Source organism: Amblyomma mixtum, chromosome 1, assembly GCF_055824585.1.
Source record: "Amblyomma mixtum isolate Tamu chromosome 1, ASM5582458v1, whole genome shotgun sequence".
In the NCBI taxonomy this organism is placed as follows: domain Eukaryota; kingdom Metazoa; phylum Arthropoda; class Arachnida; order Ixodida; family Ixodidae; genus Amblyomma; species Amblyomma mixtum.
Genome location: NC_143012.1, coordinates 102,689,603 through 102,710,969, shown reverse-complemented (window position 1 = coordinate 102,710,969; position 21,367 = coordinate 102,689,603). Strand labels below are relative to the sequence as shown.

General features: G+C 49.6%; 1 protein-coding gene across 7 annotated transcripts in view; it reads left to right on the top strand.

Moving 5' to 3' along the window:
* LOC149367362 (receptor-type tyrosine-protein phosphatase mu-like) overlaps window positions 1–21,367 on the top strand; it is a 264,042-nt gene that overhangs the window by 196,045 nt on the left and 46,630 nt on the right. For 6 of the 7 annotated variants that reach the window (XM_089555344.1, XM_089555325.1, XM_089555367.1 and 3 more), the window contains exons 5-9: window positions 427–503; window positions 8,011–8,047; window positions 10,186–10,283; window positions 11,159–11,185; window positions 15,337–15,453. In XM_089555344.1, coding sequence (XP_089411470.1) covers window positions 427–503; window positions 8,011–8,047; window positions 10,186–10,283; window positions 11,159–11,185; window positions 15,337–15,453 — 356 coding nt within the window. The remainder of the gene's footprint in view (window positions 1–426; window positions 504–8,010; window positions 8,048–10,185; window positions 10,284–11,158; window positions 11,186–15,336; window positions 15,454–21,367) is intronic. The other variant, XM_089555335.1, reaches the window with a different exon arrangement.

Below are 21,367 nucleotides of genomic sequence, written 5' to 3'. Positions count from 1 at the left end.
CGAGCAAGCACGAGCGGAAAAGGATACGGTGGCAATAGCAGTGTCTCTAGAGCAGCGATAAGTGCAGGGCCTCTGTATAGGACACATCTGCGATGGAACGGGTCCGGCCGCGAAGGCGGTAAGATCCGGTCCGCCACCGAGCCCATGCCCGGTAGTTTGTATGAATAACGCGGCACCTTCCTCCGCCCGTTATCTGCGCCAGAAGGCGCTCGGTTTGGCAGAGGGCCATAGTGGAGGTTGACGCCTCAGTGATAAGGGTATCATAATTCTATCTTCAGGCCCTAACGCAGTATTTGCAGTATTTCAGGCTTCACATGCTAAGATTTAACCGCTAAGCCTGCGACTGAGTTATGTCGGCTCAAAGAGGTAAGGAAATCAGGGCTTGCCGTTCTCACTGTTTTCTTCTCTGCTTCCCCGTTGGCGCAGATGACGAGACCCGGGTCATCCTTCACCCGCTCAAGAACGACCCTTCTTCCGACTACATCAACGCCAACTACATCAGCGTAAGCACTTGTGCGACTACGCCACTCATGTACAGCTTCGGGAAGCGGGACAGCTCTGTCTACTCTAGTCATCATTTATCATCATCATCATCATATATTTACCCTTAAGAGCCCCAGTGGGCATTTCATAAGGGGGGGGGGGGGGCGAACAGTAATGATAAGTCATAAAAATTAAAATTGGGAGCATAAATTTAGGCACATCCAGACACGGCTGTGAACACTTCAAAAGAAAAACAAGAGAGTAAGTAGGTAAACAAAAAAAAAGAAAGAAAAAGGGCCTTCAACAGGAATTATTACGGGAATAAGTCAATCAACATGTGTTTAAATTTTAGGGAATTAACTTCATTCACAGCACTATCTGGAAGGACATTCCACTCAGCTATGGCAGCTGGCAAAAACTAGGAATTGAGCGCATTGGTTGAACCATGAATGCGTTGAACACTGCGGCTATTAAACAAGCGTCGCGATGATTTTAAAGGGGCAGAATTGGGAAAATGGGCGCGCATATAGTGCCGAAAATAAGATCCACTGTGAATAACTGCCGCAGCCGCACTCTGCGGCAGTTATGCTCCTTGTCACTGACAAAATAAGTTTCAAGTCACAAAATGTCTCGTTAAAAAACCTGCTGGTCGCCAGTATTCTTGATGACCGAGTACAGCACGCAATCGTCAGCGTATTAGCGCAGTCTTACAGGTCTGTTATGCATTAATTCTATGATGTCATTAATGTAGATGATAAATAGAAGTGCATGGCCTCAGGACGGAGCCCTAAGGCACACCGGATGTACAGTCAACTGCAGCAGACTGTTCGCGATTGAATGGACAAACTGGGACCTCAGCTGCATGTAGTCTCTCATCCATATTCCACTAGCTTGTGACAACCGCGGAAAGCCTCGAGTTGTAGTAAACACTTGCTGCGACACACCATATCAAATGCTTTCGAGTAATCTATGAAAATGGCGTCAACCTGGCTCCTGAGATTAAGTGCTGTTGCAATATGTTTAGTGAATTCAGTGAGCTGGGTAACGGTGGAGAATCCAGCTCGTAATCCGAGCTGGTGGCTTCAAATAATGTTATTATTTGTCAAATACTGTACAACGTGTTTATGAGTGATCTGCTGTAAAATTGTGCAGCATGCTGAGGTTAAAGAGATTGGTCTGTAATCTCTTTGTTTCCGGATTGATATCTGTGGACGACAGTAGCAGTTTTCCAGGTGCGAGGAAGAACGGAACAGTCGAGCGATTTATTGAAGATGATAGTTAAGTATCGGACATTCCATTCAAGGTATCGTTTCAAAAATGTATTTGATATGCAGTCCGGCCCCGAACTTATGGATTTAACTGTAGGTTACGGATGCCGGAAAAAGTTATTTCGATGTCAGGAAGCTGTACCAACGCAGTGCTCGTACGGAAACATGGGCTGGTGCCGTTATTTGTGCTGAAAAGAGACTTGAAGCAATTACTGAAGGCTTCAAAAACGCATTTTGGGTCAGAGGAAGGCTTATCGCATAAATGAATGTCGAAGAAGTGGGCTGGGTTGGATTTATTGATTTTGCCGCCGCGGTGGCTCAGCGGTTATGGTGCTCGGCTGCTGACCCGAAAGACGCGGGTTCGATCCCGGCCGCGGCGGCTAGAATTTCTTTGGAGGAGAAATTCCAGAGGCCCGTGTACTGTGCGATGTCAGTGCACGTTAAAGAACCCCAGGTGGTCGAAATTTCCGGAGCCGTCCACTACGGCGTCTCTCATAGCCTTAGTCGCTTTGGGACGTTAAACCCCATAAACCAAACCATAAACCAAACCATTTATTGATTTCCGAAACTTCGACGGATTTTCTCTCATAAATTGTGCGAGAGTGTTATTGTAGAAGAAGTCCTTCAGCGTTGATTTAAGCTAGCTTATCAGGTCGTAGTTGTCGTTTCAGTGGTGGTTACTACGAAGGCACTTGATGCAGCAAGTCACCTGAATTGTTTCTCTGGTGTGCCAGGAGCATTTTGGGTGGCTTTTGATGCGTTTGATGAGAACAAACTTTGTTAAACATTCAAGTACAATATTTACATATTGATCGAGATGAGCGTCGACGCTGCAAGAGTACCTGCTACATACACAAAAACAAAAAAAATTACAGAGAATGTTCACTACATTCGAATCGGAGCGAAAGCACGGATTTGTGCTCCGTATAAGACGACGGTGAGCAGGCCGTGCCGCCGGACGGAGCAGATGGAAGTTGATGAAGACCACGTTTTCCAATGCACAGCGCGAGAGTGTGGTGCAGTTTAACACGGGGCGTGTTGGCTGCGGCGATAGCCCGGTGTTTTTGTTTTGTTTTTTTTTTATCGCCGAGCAACCCTTAAAGGTGCACTGAAGAGGAATCTGAACTCGTAATTTTACCGCTGGAACTCGACCTACACGTTCCGAGTGCTGTTAGAAGCTTCGAATTATTGCCCTGTGCGACCGATTTCGGATTAACGTCCGGCTCCCGCATTTCTTTTAATTCCCCGCATACGGTGGGAGGAGTCGACCAACCAGTCCCGTGTCGGCTTGCCGCTCTGCCATCGGCGGAGCGATACGTAGTGATCGGCGAAAGCATAGAGTCCTCGCGTATTTTTATTTCCGTGGACCTAATTTGCAGCTATGTAGTCTCTGTCTAGATCTGTTTACTCACGGAAACCTAAAAAAATGAAAGCGAAAGCAAAGCTGCCACGCGACTGTCTAAAAGGCACTCCATGCGTTGGTCGACTCCTCCCACCGTTTGCGGGGAATTCAAAAGAAAAAAGGTCGGGAGCCGGACGTTAATCGGATCTAATTAGGGGAATCGGCCGCACAGGGCAATAAATCGAAGTTTCTAAGAACGCTGGGTAGATCGAGTTTCCGAGGCAAAAAGACGAGTTCAGATTCCTCTCCAGTGCTCCTCTAAAGGAGATCTGTTTGCGCAGCCGCGGGTTCGACTCCCAGTCATGGACATTCTCTCTTTTTCATGGTTTCACCTCTAACTCAGCTGAAGGTCAAAACTAGGAACCCAGCGATCGAAGCACGAGGTCCCACAGGAAAGCTTTCGCTTCAAAATCCGTCAAAAAGCGATGCCGCCATGTTGGCAATGGAGCTGCCATTAGCTGAGTTGAAGTTCCGAACGCTGTCATACATAGGCTTACAGGGTTTGCATGCGCGCTTAAAACTGACTTTAACAGCCTTGTGGTCTGACAGTCCGTCAACAACGTGGCAGTGAAAACCATTCTGCAACAGCTGCTAGTTAATAAAGACAAAGTCTAGAATAGCACCTTCTCTGGTGGGACATCAAGGACTTGTGTTAAGTGGAAAGAAACAGCCATGTCAGTTAAAGCATATCACGTGGACACCTGCAACATTGAAATCACCATTGGTGATCAGTTTAAAGGTGTCAAGCCTCTGTTCAACAACGTATTCACATATGATTCCAAATGTGTCCTCGTTGCTACTTAGTGGACGGCACACAGCAGAGACGACGATGACAAAACCGCAGGCAGAAATCTTGCACTGAACACACTCAGTGCCAGCGGTTTCAGGTAGCAAGCAAAATTCAATATCGGTTTTGATAAGGATTGCTGCACCGCCACCGCGCCCTGAAGACCTACACGCAAACATTCAGCGTCTAAGGTTTTATCGTTGAGCCAGGTTCCTGTAGCACATATTATAGAGGGATGGTGGCTTTAACGAGCGAACTAAAATTGGCGTGCCCGTTCGCAAGAATTCGCGCATTCTGGTTTAGAAGGGCTAAACTAGGCACAGTGGAGCGTCATTCGGTGCTTTGAGAGCGCGCGGTAGGTATGGGAGGAGTGCCTTTAACGATGCGGTTACCGACATCGTCCCACGTGTATCGCACCGTGTCCACTATCAAGCAATCATTTTGTAAGCGGACCTTGCTAGACTCCTTTCTGATATCTTCGAAGGGCGGCCAGAGCGCCTTACGTATCTGGCGCATTCGTGGACAGAAATCGATTATCTTTAGTTTATGGGCACTTCGTAAGCACTCGATCTTAGATCTGTAGTCAAGCAGCCTGATTATAATAGGTCTGCGCTCTTTATTTTTACATGAACCAAGCCTGTGGCAGTACTTGGTGTGTTTACAATTGATTTCCAGTTTACTGGCTCCGTGACTAATGTAAGCAGCTGTTTAGCCGTCTCAACCGTTTCTTCTTCGGGCAGACCGTAATCAGCAAGTTATTCTGTCGAGACCGATTTTCAAGTTCAATGTTTTTTTTATCACTCAAGGGCAGCTCTAAGATTGGCAGCCATGCTTTCCAGGTTACATACAAGCGAAACATCTGCTGTATTTTCTGGCCATGCCTCTAGTTTCATTAATCGCTCATCAAACGACGCCGCTTTTACTGCTAGCGCGGATTAGGCCTGACTTATTTTGTTTAGACCGACGAGTATATCTTAGAGCATTTGTTCCGCCTTTCCTACGTCCCCGGCACTGGGATTAGTTTCTATGTCGCCTGAAAGCAATAGCATTCCAAGCAGTGAACGCAACATAAAACGTTTCCCAGGTGTTGGTCCGGCAGCAGCACCAAAAAACGGTCGTCACTTCTGCAGCATGGGAAATCATACTGAAACCTTGCAAAATGAAGCAGAGCAAGCTGTAACTATACCGCCGGCCATGGTGCCGCCGGACCCACTGAAGAGCAGATTCCGCGAATAGGGTCTTCATCATCATCATCATCATCATCATCATCATCATCAGCCTGACTACACCCACTGCAGGGTAAAGGCCTCTCCCATGTCTCTTCGATTAACCCTGTCCTTTGTCAGTTGCCGTCACTGTATCCCCGCAAACTTCTTAATCTCATCCGCCCACCTAACTTTCTGCCGTCCCCTGCTACGTTTGCTTTCTCTTGGAATCCACTCCGTTACCCTTAAGGAACAACGGTTATCTTGTCTTCGCATTACATGTCCTGCCCAAGCCCATTTATTCCTGGTGATTTTAACTAGGATGTCATTAACCCGCGTTTGTTCCCTCACCCACTCCGCCCTCTTCCGATCTCTTAACGTTACACCTATCTATCATTTTCCTTTCCTTGCCTTGCTAAGCCACTCAGGACAAGAACTGCAAAGCATGATCAATCAATTAGACAGGCAGAGCAGAACGGTGGGGCTAAGAATTAACATGCATAAAACCAAAGTAGTGTTCAACAGCCTAGCAAGAGAACAGCAGTTCGCAATTGGTAGCGAGGTGCTGGAAGTAGTAAGAGAATATGTCTACTTAGGGCAGGTAGTGACCGCAGATCCTGATCATGAGAGGGAAATAACTAGAAGAATAAGAATGGGGTGGAGCGCATATGGCAGGTTCTCTCAGATCATGAATGGTAGCTTACCAATATCCCTGAAGAGAAAAGTATACAACAGCTGTATCCTATCGGTACTCACCTATGGGGGAAGAAACGTGGAGGCTAACAAAGAGGGTTCAGCTTAAGTTAAGAACAACGCAGCGAGCTATGGAAAGGAATATGGTTTTATTTGCTCCAAAAAGCTCGCAGATGTCACTGGTGTCGTCTGCCGTGCGCACAGAGACCACTTGTACTTGGGCTAGCTGGTGGAGTGTTGTGACGTGTAGGCCGATGCATTCCGAGTCGGCGGTGACTGGTCCCTGATTACGAAGGGGCCGCCATCCAGGCAGACTGTCTCGAGCAGGCCGTGATCGTGCTGAGGAGGCATGACCTCCTGAACAGAGTTGTTGCCGGCACATGCAACTACCTGCAAAATGAAGCAGAGCGGGCTGTAACTATACCGCCTGCCATGGTGCCGCCGGACCCACTGCAGATGCTTCTCTTGCGTAGTGCAGGCAGGGCAGTACATAAGTTAGAGGAGCCCCGGGCCATACTGCGGGCACTGGTGAATGCCGCGCACCCGACTAACAACAGTCGCCGGCGCTAAGGAACGGCTTGCTTTGACAGCAGGATCGTCTTTAAAAGCGTCTTCTGGCAGGCGTCTAGAAAGCTTTTCCATGCGTACTGCGTCTGCGATGAAGGCAAATGCGTTAAATCTTCGAGGTTGAAACAAGGACGAAGGGCCCTGCGAACATTTGGAAGCCTTTTGGAAGGCGGCGAGGGAAGTGGAAGCTTTCGTAGTAAGGGGCTGCATGGTTTAGGATGGCTGCAATAGCGCTGAGTGACCAGCACAACCATCGCCTTCCACAAATAAGCTGTAACAATCAATCGCCCTCGAATTCGTACATGTACCGCGCATGGCACACTTTCTGACTCTCTCTTGTGGTGATTAAGCAATCTGAGGTTGTTCCCTTATCTTGGGCGCAATTGCGTGTCATGCGGCAGCACAGCGGGGCATCGCGACTTCGCTGGCAAGAATTGTGCGTGTTATCTATTCGGTAGGGCAGTTTACGATGCAAACTTCCAGTCGGGCGAAATGGTGTACAGTGTTTGGAAGAAGTCATCATCATCAGCAGCCTGACTGCACCCACTGCAGGGTAAATGCCTCTCCCATGTCTCTCCTATCAACCCTGTCCTTCGCCAGCTGCGGCCACTTTATCCCCGCAAACTTCTCAATCTCATCCGCCCACCTAACTTTCTGCCGTCGCCTGCTATGTTTGCCTTCTCTTGGAATCCACTCCGTTAGTTACCCTTAAGGACCAGTGGTTATCTTGTCTTCGCATTACATGTCCTGCCCAAGCCCATTTATTCCTGGTGATTTTAACTAGGATGTCATCAACCCGCGTTTGTTCCCTCACCCACTCCGCCCTCTTCCGATCTCTTAATGTTACACCTATCATTTTTCTTTCCATAGCTCGCTGCGTTGTCCTTAACTTAAGCTGAACCCTCTTTGTTAGCCTCCACGTTTCTGCCCCATAGGTGAGTGTTGGTAAGATACAGCTGTTGTATACTTTTCTCTTGAGGGATATTGGTAAACTGCCATTCGTGATCTGAGAGAACCTGCCACATGCGCTCCACCCTATTGTTATTTTTCTAGTTATTTCCCTTTCATGATCCGAATCAGCGGTCACTACCTGTCCTATGCAGACGCATTCTCTTACCACTTCCAGCACCTCGCCACCAACTGCGAACTGCTGTTCCCTTGCTAGACTGTTGAACATTACTTTGGTTTTGGAGAAGTTGGAGAAGTAGTTGGGGAAGTAGCGGCTCAGAAAAGACACACACGAAATGGCCAAGGAAAACACGGACAAGCGCTAGGGCAAGCAGTATAACTGCGGGGGTCGCGTGATCGAAAACTGAGGGCGGAAGCTGTTCGGGGATCCTCCAGCGTCTTTCTCTGCATTTTTGCGCGTGTCTTTTCTGCGCTAATATATATTCCAAAGGACAGTTTCTGATGCTCTTGCTGAAAAGCACGCAGCTCTTCACCTGAGAGCGCATTTGAAGATTCACGGCCGCGTTCCTCGTGCGCTGGCCATTTCCGTAGATACCTCACGCTGTCGAAATATTCGCTTCTCCCCTTCTCGGGCAGAGGCCCGAAGGAAGCAGCTGCTCTTCTTGGCACCCACGCGTTTTCACTTTTCCTGCGCAGGGGTACCACAAGCCCAAGGCCTACATCTGCACCCAAGGTGAGGAAACAATGCTCTTCGTCTCACTGGCAGCAGCCTGTGTAGTCCCGGGGACCCACCGCGTGCAATGTTCGTGTTTAGGGATGAGAGCGATGTAGAACGGTGCAACAAGGGGGGGACTGTGGAGAGAAGAGAAATGCGCGGAACACCTTAGCTCCGCCGTAAGGGTATGGCGCGGTTGCATTGAGGACTTTTAGAACAGGGTGACCCTATCGGTTAGGGACACAAGGGAAATAGCGGAGCTGCAGTACGCATGCGGAGGACAATAACCGGAGGGGCTTCATTATTGTCCGGCGCCTGCGTACTTGCGCCGCGCTATTCTCCTATGCCTCTAACCGATGGCGACACCCTTGTCTGAGAGTCTCTGTTAATAGGTTCTTTGAGCGGCCTGGGGTCCTCTTTATGTGCATCACATCGAATGCATGAAACATTGTTTAATTTATTGAGTTTTTAATTTCTCAAATTCTTTGTTGCGTTGGCTTTAAAAATATTTCATTTTTATTTCTTTGTTTTATTTTGTTTCTTTATATTGTTTTCTATTTTTACTTGTGATTTGCAGTTTTATTTGTGACGTCCTGCTGCTCGTTATTCGGTCCAGAGCCTGTGACGTCACATGTCATGAACCAATGCGAATCTCGCTTTCACACCACAGTGGTTGCCGTCGCACGTGCACTCTAACACCGTAGTGTTGAAATATTTCCGCGCTGATCTGTCATGTGCTCTGTCGCGCACATCTCCACATTAAGTCACGCAACTGATTTGTTTTCAACTTCGGTGCGGTTTCGCAACAATGCCTGACCGGGGCAACACTTCTTTGTGTATGCCGAAAAGCGGCTACTGTCTCGCGTTGTTGCCATGTGCTCTGAACAGAACTATGGTGCGGCATTTATTCCCAGCTGAGGCACGGTTTCACACTGCTTTTACTGTATATATGACCGAAGCGAACAGTCGCCTAAACCAAGAAAAGCCCAGGGGAATTATTCTGTTTTGTTTAATTTGTGTTTTTAATATATATGGTAAACTAACAATGTAATCATTTTATGACTTAAATATAAGTGATTAGAAAGCAGAGGAAAGTTAAGCACATGTCTCCGATGGTGTCTGAAACCACGGCTTCCGAACATCGCGTCCTTGGCTCTACCAACTAAGATACGGCAGCGGCAGTCGAATCTTTTGTTTACGGAGGAACTTTTTTATGTGACATAAACTTGAGAATGTTCGCCAGTGCCACCCTCGTCTGTCCACCCTTAATCTCGGTTCGACGTTAACCTTCGTGGTTCCAGGCTCCAGGTGAAATATCCGTTGCATTCATTTTTTCTTGAACGAGACTCGATTCAGTTTCTTTATGTGGAACGTACTTTGAGCGTCTTTCTCGCGTTTGTAACTGGAACTTTTGTGGAACACGTTGCTACTTCGGCAACAGCCTACTAGTCGTTTTTCCACGAAACGGTTATTTGGGACTCGGGTTCCAGTTACCTCATGACGCACTCTAGATATAACTAGCCCTTATAAAAATGGTCCATAGACAGTCTATAGAATTCTTATTGACTCTATTGACTTCCTATAGATATTACTTTTTGTCTATTCATAGTCTATAGACAAACCTACTAAAAGTGTATGGCCATAACTCTATAGATGGTCTATCGACTGTCTGTGGTATTTGTATTACCTATAGACTGTTCTCTAGGATTTGTCTGTAGACAGTCTTTAGACTTTATAGCCAGAAGTCTATAGACACTCTGTAGACTGTCTAAAACTTTTTTTGTAAGGGATGTGGAACATACTTTCAGCGTCTTTCTCGCGTTTGTAACTGGAACTTGTGTGGAACGCGTTGCTACTTCTGCAACAGCCCACTCGTCGTTTTTCCTCGGAACGGTTATTTGGCACTCGGGTTCCAGTTACTTCATAACGCACTCTACATAGAACTAGGTCACGGCTCACGAGAGGAAGTGTTAAGCCCCACCGTTTACAACTTAAAACTTCTGTAGTCCTCCGAGGCCACGCTTTCCCGACACGGTGTGCCAGCGGAAGGGCTGGTAACTACTCCGAACGCGTTCCTCGTGATGGGGAGGTAATCGGGCGTAAGGAAAGAGTCGGGAATAGAGCATGATGTCGGGACCTTTGCTGCGCGCACGCAGGCCCCGTGGAGAAGACGGTGCCCGACTTCTGGCGCCTGGTGTGGCAGGAGGAGATCTGCAAGTTCATCATGGCCGCCAACCTGGTCGAAGAGGGAAAGGTATACTGCTCTTCTGAAAGAAAGGACGCAAAAGGCTCCTAATGTCCGCCCCCCTATAGACACAATACGAGGAACGGCTGTTTACTGCAGGGGTGCTGCATTGAAGAAGCGGCGAGTTGATGGGGCTGCAAAGCACCTGACCAAAAACTGCCCTTCCCGGGAAGCATTTTAGCACAAGTGGCTATCGCTGTCTTCGAAAGAGAACATCTGCACGAACGTGCCCATATGGGACTGTAAACAAAAGAATACATAGCCTAAAGCAAAATAGTGGCTAAACAGTAAATTAAAAAATGAGGGGATCCGCAGGAGTTGCGTTTTTTTTACACTTATTAGCGTAGATTTCTTGGCTTTCTTTGTTAGTGTTTGTGGAGCAAGTAGGCAGCCGCAGGGCTGTTGGGTTTCCCACGTGCCTGGCTGGCTGAATTGACAGCTAAGCCAAAGCGACAGCAGGATTAACAGGTCAGGCTACAAGTATTCATTTTCGCCATCACGAATCCTCTTCCACTCGACTTAGAGGGACACCGGCGAAGAATAGAGGGTCGGACGCCTCTGAAAGGAGGCCTCCAGTCAATATGGTCGACCGCTTTTCATGACGTCGCCGTTAATCCTCTGGCGTGAAATCGCTGCAGTGAAACGGGATTACCCGCGACATTGTGACAATCGGTCGTTACCATTGGTCTGAGGGCCTCCTTTTCGGAGGCATTCGTCGCTGCGTTCTTGGCTTGCGTCTCACGGGGGTTGTTTTCGTGAAAAAGCGGGCATGATGCCTTGTGCGTGCGTGTGTTGCTGCTGCCTTCTTCCGTTTCGGTGGATGACTTTCTCGCTGCATCTTTCCTCCTTCCTCTCTGCTCTCTGGACGGCCCCGCCCGCCGCAGCCCATCAGGATAACCACGGGCATTTCCGTGAGTGCTGCTTCTCTCTGCCTTGTCTAATTGCACTTGTTCCACACTTCTCACCTTCTTTCGGTGGCTGCGGAACAAGTGGGAGGGGGGAGGGGGGGGGGGTTGGCAAGGAGTTAGCGTTTTCTCTGCCTCCGTGGGCCATGTCTGTGCCTTTTATTCCGCTTGTAATCGTAACTTAATCTAATGTAAATGCTAACATGCTCACAATCGCACGTTTGCTAGTCAGTGCATTTCTTATGGTGTTGCCCTCCTCGAGCTATTTTAACTGTGGCCCTTCTTTTCACCTGGCTTCACTGCTCTCGCTCGTTTCGGGCGGACAGATTAAAGCGCGCTTGACACGCCTGTGAATAAAGTGGTCCTCAGAGGTAGTTCATCAATAGATTTCTCACAGAGTGTACTGCCTTAAAGATCGTCTATATACTGTTTGAGACAGAAATGGCAACAGCGCTACAGCAACACGCACATACTGAGAAAGACTGACACAGGACATGCGCATGTCCTGTGTCAGTCTTTCTTGTGTACGTCCTGCTGTAGCGCTATTACCATTTCTGTCTCAAATAATGCACCGTCTAGCCGAAATGAACGTTCTAAACCATCTACATACTGTGTGTAAGATTTGTGGTGTCTATAGACAAGTATGCAGTATTTCTCAATATAAGGTCTATATACTTTGTTGACGAATGCCTATGGACAGTTTATACGCTGTCTAAAGACATTTTCATGAGTGTGCACGGCTTCAGGAAGGGCGTGCACAGTGCAGAAGCGTAGTTGCTGTCTGTTACTGAGCGCGCCAAGGAGCTCCTGAATCACGTCCAGCCAGAAGTCACTGCGTCCCGCTAACCCGTGACCGCCGGTGTTTTTGCACAACTTACGCAGCTTGCCCCACACCGACGGCATCGGCCGTCGTGACGCTTCGGCGAGCAACACCACCGGCGGGTCGGGCTGCAACCACTGGCATTCGTAGTCGTAGCAGGCGGTGAAGAAAAACATGGGGACACGGCTGTGCCTGTCTCTTTATCCCGACACTTTATCCCGAGGCTCACGAACTTGTCATGCTCGTGCATGAACGCTATGATTACCTTAATCTGCGACGAAGGTCATGTTAAGGAATTGAAAATGCAAAAAAATACAAAAACCCGCCGCGGTGGCTCAGTGGTTACGACGCTCGGCTGCTGGCCCGAAAGACACGGGTTCGATCCCGGCCGCGGCGGTCGCATTACAGTGGAGGTGAAATGCAAGAGGCCCGTGGACTGTGCGATGTCAGTGAAACGTTAAAGAAGCCCAGGTGGTCGAAATTTCCGGATCCCTCCACTACGGCGTCCCTCATAGCCTGAGTCGCTTTGGGGCGTTAAACGCCAATAAACTAAACCTAAAAATGCAAAAACTTAGAGATCACTGCGGCACTCGCATTGGAGAAATGCGTTAGCAGGATGTCACACCAAGACGTCGACGTAACACTTCCACACTTTTCACGTGAACTGAGAGTCGTGACCGGAAGTCAAGAGCCTCAAACCATAAGTCGATCACTTATCGATCATTCATCGATACCACATTTAATTCTCGTACTTCATCAAGTTCCATCAATTCCCTATCTGAGTTTTCAAACTTCGCGCCAGGCTTCGTTTTCATATTTGGCGCCGCGCGTTGGCTCCGCTCACTGTTCCGGTCACGTGGGGGCACACTTCCGGCGTTTTCAAATTTGGCCACTTTTGCTCCGGCCCCGCCCACTTTTTGGATATTGTTTGTTCTAATTAAGTTACTAATTAACCGACCTCAATCCCCCGATTTCCCATACGAGATTTTTTGATGCTCTATCCGATGGTACCATTCTTTTTCGCATGAACCCATTCGTTCGGACGTAATCGTGCGGACAAGCTCGGGATGACGCGAAGTCGTAAACATAGCCATTCAATGCTTACGCATAAAAGTTACAGGCGGATGAGGTAACTTCCACTTGCTTAGAAGAAGGATGGCGCAGCTGGGGGAGTTGGTAATAGAAGAGTTTTGTTCTCATAGAGTTGGTAATAGTTCATTGTGGATGGTACAGCGCGAACTACACGACGGACAAAAGCAAGACGACAACACAGACGAGCGCTGATTCGCAACAAAGTTTTTGTTGAAAACAACACAAAAATTAGGACTCACTTTGGCGACTAAAGTGGTGCAAGGCGAAAGCCTGAGTACAGCATTCTGCCACGAATGTGGTTGTGAATGATGATTCAAGTGCTACCAGCGAATGACGCGTCCATTGGCTGTCTGCGTGTGTTACTGATGTGTGGTTAACATGTTAAGCTTCGCCTGTAAGAGTGGAACGCGACAGCGTCTTGCAACGCTGCCAGGGAGTCCACAGAACGCCATCGCCAATTCGGCTGTACGCCTTGCTGGACGGTAAATTTATTTTTTGAGGAAAGGAAATTTATCTCTCTCGCATATCTGGGTGGACACCTGCACCTCGCCGTAAGGGAAAGGGGGAAGATGGGAGTGAACGAAGACGCCGTATTAGCTAGACGCGCCTTTGTTCATTCCAAACCATTCAGCTGGCATTACGGAGTGGCTAGCGTGCTCGTATCGCACTCCGGAGACCCTGGTTCGATTCCCCAACTCGACCAATTTCGTTCTCGGTTTTATTGATTTATGCGGTCTAACTAGAAAGGTTAATTAGGCTATTTCATATTTATATCATTGTATTTCTATCCATCGTGTTCTGTCATTCAGCTGTCAAATGTTGGAACTGTCTAGGATGTTCGACACAACGTATATGAAACGAGCAACGTCGAACTCAGAGGGGAAGTGCGTGGTGGTGGAGCGAACGCGGCTTCGTACTTATCTGTTTTTTTCAGCAGCGTCTTTTTCCGCGGACGCTGTTGTCGCTGCGACGCGCGTCTTTCTTTTCTTTTCCTCTGTCTTCTGACCTCTTCATTCTCTTCTATCTTAATTAGGCTAATTGATTAATTAAGCAATTAACTAAACTGAGTCCCACTTAGTTGGAGCATCACTATACGATCCCTTTGATTGGTTGCATGGTTACTAGCCAAAGTACAATTGGCCCCATTTGAAATTCGCGCACTGTGACGTCACGAGCATTTCGACCAATTGAAAAGCGTGACATTTTCTGTCGACAACTCCTGCTTACAACGATGAGGCATTAAAGGCTTCCGCCTTAAATATCATTGTATTTCTATCCATCGTGTTCTGTCATTCAGCTGTCAAATGTTGGAACTGTCTAGGATGTTCGACACAACGTATATGAAACGAGCAACGTCGAACTGAGAGGGGAAGTGCGTGGTGGTGGAGCGAACGCGGCTTCGTACTTATCTGTTTTTTTCAGCAGCGTCTTTTTCCGCGGACGCTGTTGTCGCTGCGACGCGCGTCTTTCTTTTCTTTTCCTCTGTCTTCTGACCTCTTCATTCTCTTCTATCTTAATTAGGCTAATTGATTAATTAAGCAATTAACTAAACTGAGTCCCACTTAGTTGGAGCATCACTATACGATCCCTTTGATTGGTTGCATGGTTACTAGCCAAAGTACAATTGGCCCCATTTGAAATTCGCGCACTGTGACGTCACGAGCATTTCGACCAATTGAAAAGCGTGACATTTTCTGTCGACAACTCCTGCTTACAACGATGAGGCATTAAAGGCTTCCGCCTTAAAATATATGCATGAAAATCACGTGATACGACGCTTAGAACGTGTGTACGCAGGTCGTCGCTAATGCAGTTTAAGCGACGATAGAACGCCTTGAGCGTATTTATTCTGACACGGATCAGAAGCTGCGTACTTACACCTCCTGGCGCCGTGAATGCAGCCAGTGTGCGGAGACTGCGCTGTGCACCGGTGCAGCCTGGATCATGGCCTCCGAGGTCACCTGCGCGTGCTGGTTAGCGCGGTCGCGTGGTCTCGGAGGCTATGCTTGGCTCCGGCAGATTTCCTGCGCGTGTACCGGGCGGCGTACCGCAGTGACAGTGTCCGCGCAGACGTCTCTGCGAGCAGTTTCAGGCAGACGAAGGCATTGACCTTGGTGCGTGCGCGTAGAGCCCGCCGCGTCCACCGTTTCATTCGAATTCGAGCTGAGATCCATTTAAACGCCCAATACGGGGCAGTACGCGAGTACAGATGACGTCACCGCTTTTGCCCGCTTCTCTCACGCAGCGCAAGGTCGAGCGGTACTGGCCAGAGACTTGCAGCAAGTATGGCGACATCATGGTGACGCTGGTCTCGGAGGAAGTGTTCGTCGACTACACGATTCGCACATTCAAGGTTCACAAGGTATGACCTCCCTGTTTCGTTTTTTGAAGCGAAAAGCTTTACTACCCACACCACAGCCGCGCTTCGCGTGAGCCGCGAGGACCGCCAGGTGGCCACCAGAGCGAGCGAACGTGTGTCGCGTCGGCTCCGGAATTTTCGACTCTTTTGTGCGGTTTTTCAAGGACCCATGACCTGAAAGCTGCTGCAATCGGTTCGTAAAGTTGTTCCACATCATTTTCATCCACGTCTCGGGACTTTCGAGCCCGAACTTTGCGTGAAATTTCCCAGTATTGCTCCGAACGCGGGGCGGACGCCTCGCTTGGCCTCGCGCCAGGCATAGCTCGACCACGGAACGCCTTGGCGGAGCCCAGGCGTAACCACCCGATTCGTGCAACGCCATGGCCTCTCTCGACGTCGAGCGTGCCTGCAGCAGCATGGCTTACCAAGTTGAAGGGGAAGACATCACGCCCCTAGAGTTTGCTACCGATCCGAGATGGACCCGGGCATTTACGGCCCGCAAGCTAGCCCACCCAGCTTCGTTCTCGTCCAAGCAAGCCGTCTCTGCCACGGCCTCGCTACCCAAGTCTTCGCCACCGGCCGGCCCCGCCACACCGGCCCAGCCCCAAAAAGGCAAGTCGTCTTCGCCCACTCTACCTAAACTCAAGCGCCAGGCTCCGCTACCGAAATTGCCTACCCTGGACCTGAAAGTTATATTCCGACCCAACGGAGGCCTAGACCTTCGCCAGCACAACGGGGGCTTCCTGCTCTCCCTTCTGTGCACCATATTGAAACTCCCCGTGGAAGCTGTACGTCAACAGGACATTATCCGTATAAATACCCGCAACAACTCGTGCACCGTGAGTACGCCTTCAGAAGAGCGCGCGGCACGCTACGTGCAGATCACCTCCCTACTCGTCGGGGACACGGCGTACCCGGTGAAAGCTTACATAGCCCAACCCGACAACGCCATCCGAGGCGTACTCTACAACGCCATCTATGACCAGCAGGCAGAAGAGATCGTCAACGACCTCCAAACCTACAGCAAGAGTGATTCCTACACCATTTCCGACGCGAGGCAACTGGGCAAGACGAAGTCGATCCTTGTCACTTTCATCAACACCAAGAAGGTCCCCGGGCAACTCAAATTCTATGGGGCAATCTACAACTGCTACCCTTTCTTGGCGAAAGCCGAAGCATGCTTCAACTGTCGGAAGCCCGGACATCGGAGCGACGTGTGTACGGATCCTCGCCAAAATCTCTGCCGCAGATGTGGGGAGAATCATCCACCAGCCGAGCCACCCACGTGCGACGTCAAATGCATCCTGTGCAACGGATCGCACTTTACGGCTTCAAAAGAATGCAAGGTTCGCTTCAACCGCCCGGGCAACAAGAAAGCAGGCACCACCGCCAACTCTACCAAAGAAACGGAGGGGGAGCAGTCGTCGACCCACCGACAGTCACGAAGCCGGCAGCGGTCAAACTCGAGAGGCCGCGCCAACTCCCGCTCCAAATCCAAGTCTGGAACAAGGAACAACTCTACTCCACCGAAAGGAACAAGGAACAGATCACCGTCCTTCCCACCCCTGGGCAGCGGAGGCCAAGCGTCCGAAAAACAGGTGAGCTGGGGCCCGCGATCTCCCTCCTTGGTCCGGGAGAATAACCAGCTAAAGACACAGCTAGAAAAACAGAACAAGCAAATCCAGCAACAAAGCCAACAAATCGAGAACCTTAGCAAACAGCTTCAACTACTAATGCAAAAATCAACCACCCCAGAAAAGATGGATATCCCCAGAGATACACCTACTCCTACACCAGTAGCCAGCACACCAAGCTCCCCCACACAATGCCTCCCCGTAAAACGCAAGGCTAAGGAACCGACCTCTACCACAGCCGATAACGCAATGTCCCTCGAGACAATCTTTAGGGCTATTAATATCATCGAACAAAAGATAGAAAACATGTCCAAGGAAACAAAAACTTGGGCAGCAACAGTCAACAGCCGCTTGGCAGCGCTCGAGCAAAAGATGAGTGCACAAGATGCTATCATTGCTCACCATGAAAGCAGCCTAGACAAACTCTCCTCCACCCAACCCACATTCAACCCAATCGCCCCCGCTAAGTTAGTTCATGATGGAAGCAACACGCAAGGAACTTAGAGTGTGGCAGTGGAACTGCAGAAGTTACCGCTCTAAACGCAGCAACCTGCAGCTCTACATACAATCACTCTCCGACGCGGAGATCCCAGCGGTAATCGCGTTGCAGGAGACGCAAACCCCTGCAAAACTCCTCAACTACACCCCTCACCAACCAAACACATCCAGCACCCCGCGGATAGCCACCCTTGTCCATAGAGCCTACACGGCTACAGATCACCCAATCGAACAAGAAAATATAGACTGCCACTTGATAGAGCTCCTTCCAAAAACTAGAAGAAGCTCTAGCTTATTCATCCTCAACACGTACAGCGCCCCAAAAAGCAGCGGAGCCCCTCTCCTCGCCGTCATTAGAAAAGCGTTAAAGATCAGCGCGAAAAACCCGCTACTAATCCTAGGAGATTTTAACGCGAGACACATAAGCTGGGGCTACAAGCATAACTGCAGAAAGGGATCACAACTCTGGACATTAATGCAAAATGAGGGCCTAACTCTCGTTAACGATACACAACAGCACACGCGCATAGGAAACAGCGTGCAGCTAAACACCACCCCAGATCTCACAATCACCAAAAACATCGCACAATGTCAGTGGGTCAACACGCAGATCTCCCTAGGCAGCGACCACTACATCATTCAAACAACCTTCGTACTGAAGTCAATCACCCCCTCTGTAAAACGACAACTTACAATCACAGATTGGGATAAATTCAGGAATCTCCGGAAGGAATCCCCTGCTGAGATAGAACATCTTTCAACATGGGTGAATGCGCTCACGAAGGACGTCGGAAGTGCCACATCCCAAGTCCCCAGCCATCGGGAAACGGACATCGTGGACAGCAGACTTCTTCACATGTGGGAAGCACACTCCAGTATGCAAAAAAGGTGGCTAAAAAACAAACACAATAGACCTCTAAAAGTAAGGATAGCGGCCTTAGTAAAAAAGATTGAGATACATGCAGCACACTTAACCCGTCAACAGTGGGGCCAGATTTGCAACCGCATGGAGGGAAATCTGGGACTGAAAGACACGTGGAAACTTCTACGTTGCCTTTTGGAACCAGAGAACACTAAAGCCATCCAACAACGTAACGTAACCCGCATCGCTCACAAATTAGATGTGGACGACAGCACCCTGATCCAGAACTTAAAAGACAGGTATCTCACAACCACACCTAGGACCCCACTCCCCCAATACTCAGGCCCTCCGAACCCCGAGCTCGACGAAGACATATCGACGTGGGAAGTGAGGGCAGCTATGCACAAACTGCGCACCACGTCGGCGCCGGGCGGAGATAAAATCACGAACAAAACATTACGGAACCTGGACGAAAATTCGATCCAAGCCGTAACCAAACTGTTCAACAAACACTGGAGGGAGGGCACCCTCCCCCCGGAATGGACCCACGCTAAGGTCACCTTTATTCCAAAGCCAGGAAAACCACTTCAATTGGAGAACCTCCGTCCCATATCGCTCACCTCATGCCTGGGGAAACTCCTCGAACACGTCATTCTCCACCGTCTCCAAAACCACATGCACCACCAGGATCTCTTCCCCCATACGATGCTGGGATTTAGAAGCAACTTGTCCACGCAGGACGTGATGCTTCAGATCTCCGAAGACATTCTACACCCTAGACACGCCAAGCGCACGAGAGCACTACTAGCACTAGACCTCACGAAAGCGTTTGACAACGTCCAGCACACAGCCACACTAAGCGCCCTATCTAACTTAGGCGTAGGTACTAGAACACACGCTTACATAACCGCCTTTCTGAATAACAGAACGGCGGAGATAAGGTTTGGGTCCGCGGAATCCTCCCCCTTCCCCCTAGGAAGCAGGGGCACACCCCAAGGCTCCGTTTTATCTCCACTACTTTTCAACATTACCCTCATACCGATGGCACGAAAATTACAGCGCATCCCACATTTGTCCCATTCCTTCTACGCAGATGACATTACCCTGTGGACGACCACGGGAAATGTCGGCGAAATGGAGGAAACCCTCCAAGCGGGAGCGGACGCGGTAGCCGAGTGCGCGGCCTGTATAGGCCTCGCATGCTCGCCGACCAAATCCGAAATCCTGCTGCTCCACCCGACCGCGGACCGTCACAAAAAGGGAAACCCCTCTATACACGTGAAGGTCGACGGCCTCCCAGTACCGGAGGTACAGAAACTCCGCATTCTGGGAATGTTCATTCAAAGCAACGGCCTCAATACAGAGACACTCTCCAAACTCACGATCATGACACATCAAACCATCAGGCTAATCAAAAGAATAGCAAACAAGCACCGAGGCATGCGAGAACATGACCTAAGGCGGTTAGTGCAAGCATTCGTGATTAGCAGAATGGTATACACACTCCCCTATCTTCACCTCACAAAGATGGAAGCGGACAAAGTAAACTCGCTAATAAGACAGGCCTACAAATCGGCCCTAAATCTCCCACAAGGGACCTCTAACAACAGACTCCTCCGCATGGGGGTCCACAACACTCTACAAGAACTGACTGAAGCCCACCGCACAGCACAATTGGACAGACTATCCTCTACAAACACGGGCAGACACATTCTAGCCGCATTAAACATCAAACCAACGGGTCCCCCTCCGGACAACACCCACAGCATTCCTAAGCAAATCAAGGAAAAGCTAATCGTCCACCCACTACCCAAGAACGTACACCCAACCCACAACCGGGAAAGACGCGAAGCACGCGCCAAAGCCCTGTATAAAAAACACGCGGACAACGAAGACGCAGCCTATGTAGACGCGGCAGAATATCCATGCAACCCAGCGTACGCCTTAAGCGTGGTGTCATACGACCTCAAACACAAGGCTTCGGCCTCGATAAGGGCAACCACCTCTCTTGAAGCGGAAGAGGCGGCCATAGCACTGGCCATAGCATCTTCTACTGCCACACTCATAATGAGCGACTCCAAAAGCGCAATCAGGAATTTTGCAAAGGGACAGATCCATTCTGCCACCTACAAAATTCTCCAATCAAACCCCCACGACCCCAGACCAATTCAATTAGTTTGGGTGCCAGCCCACGCAGGCAACCCCGGAAACGAGGAGGCGCACTCTATTGCTCGAGCGTACGTCAACCGAGCAGGCCGAACAGTGGAGAGGGATTGCGCGCGGGACAGACTAATCACCTACAATGAAATCACGCTACACTACAGAGAGGAAAGGCTCACATATCCACCACCACACCACACCCTCACGAAGGAACAACAGACTATATGGAGGCAACTCCAGTCCAGAACGTTTCCTTCACCGGCCTATCTGGCACTAATACACCCGAATCAATACAAGCCCGAATGCTCTCTTTGTGGGGCTCCGAGAGCAAACTTTGAACACATACTATTCATATGCCGAGAACTCCAACCACCATCTCGCTGGAACCTCACAGACCTAGACGGTTGGGAGATCGCGGTCTCTAGCTCCGAGCCGGCCTCACAGAAGAGGCTGGTGGAATGGGCGGAGAAGGTCGCCAGAAGTCATGGACTGATGGCCGCCAACCGGGATTAAGAACCAAGCCAACCAAACCTCCCCTACTTCCTTCCCTTACTTGGTTCATCAATAAAGTTTTTACCTACCTACCTACCTCGCGTGAGCCGCCGGAGCCAAGGTTTGCCACAGCTGCGCATGCGCGAAACCGAGTGACGTCACACGTGGCGCAAATAAAGAAATAAATAAAAGACAAACAGTGCGCCAGGAAACTCTCATATCTCGGTGGACACCCGAACCGCGCCGTAAGGGAAGGAAAATGAAAATAAAA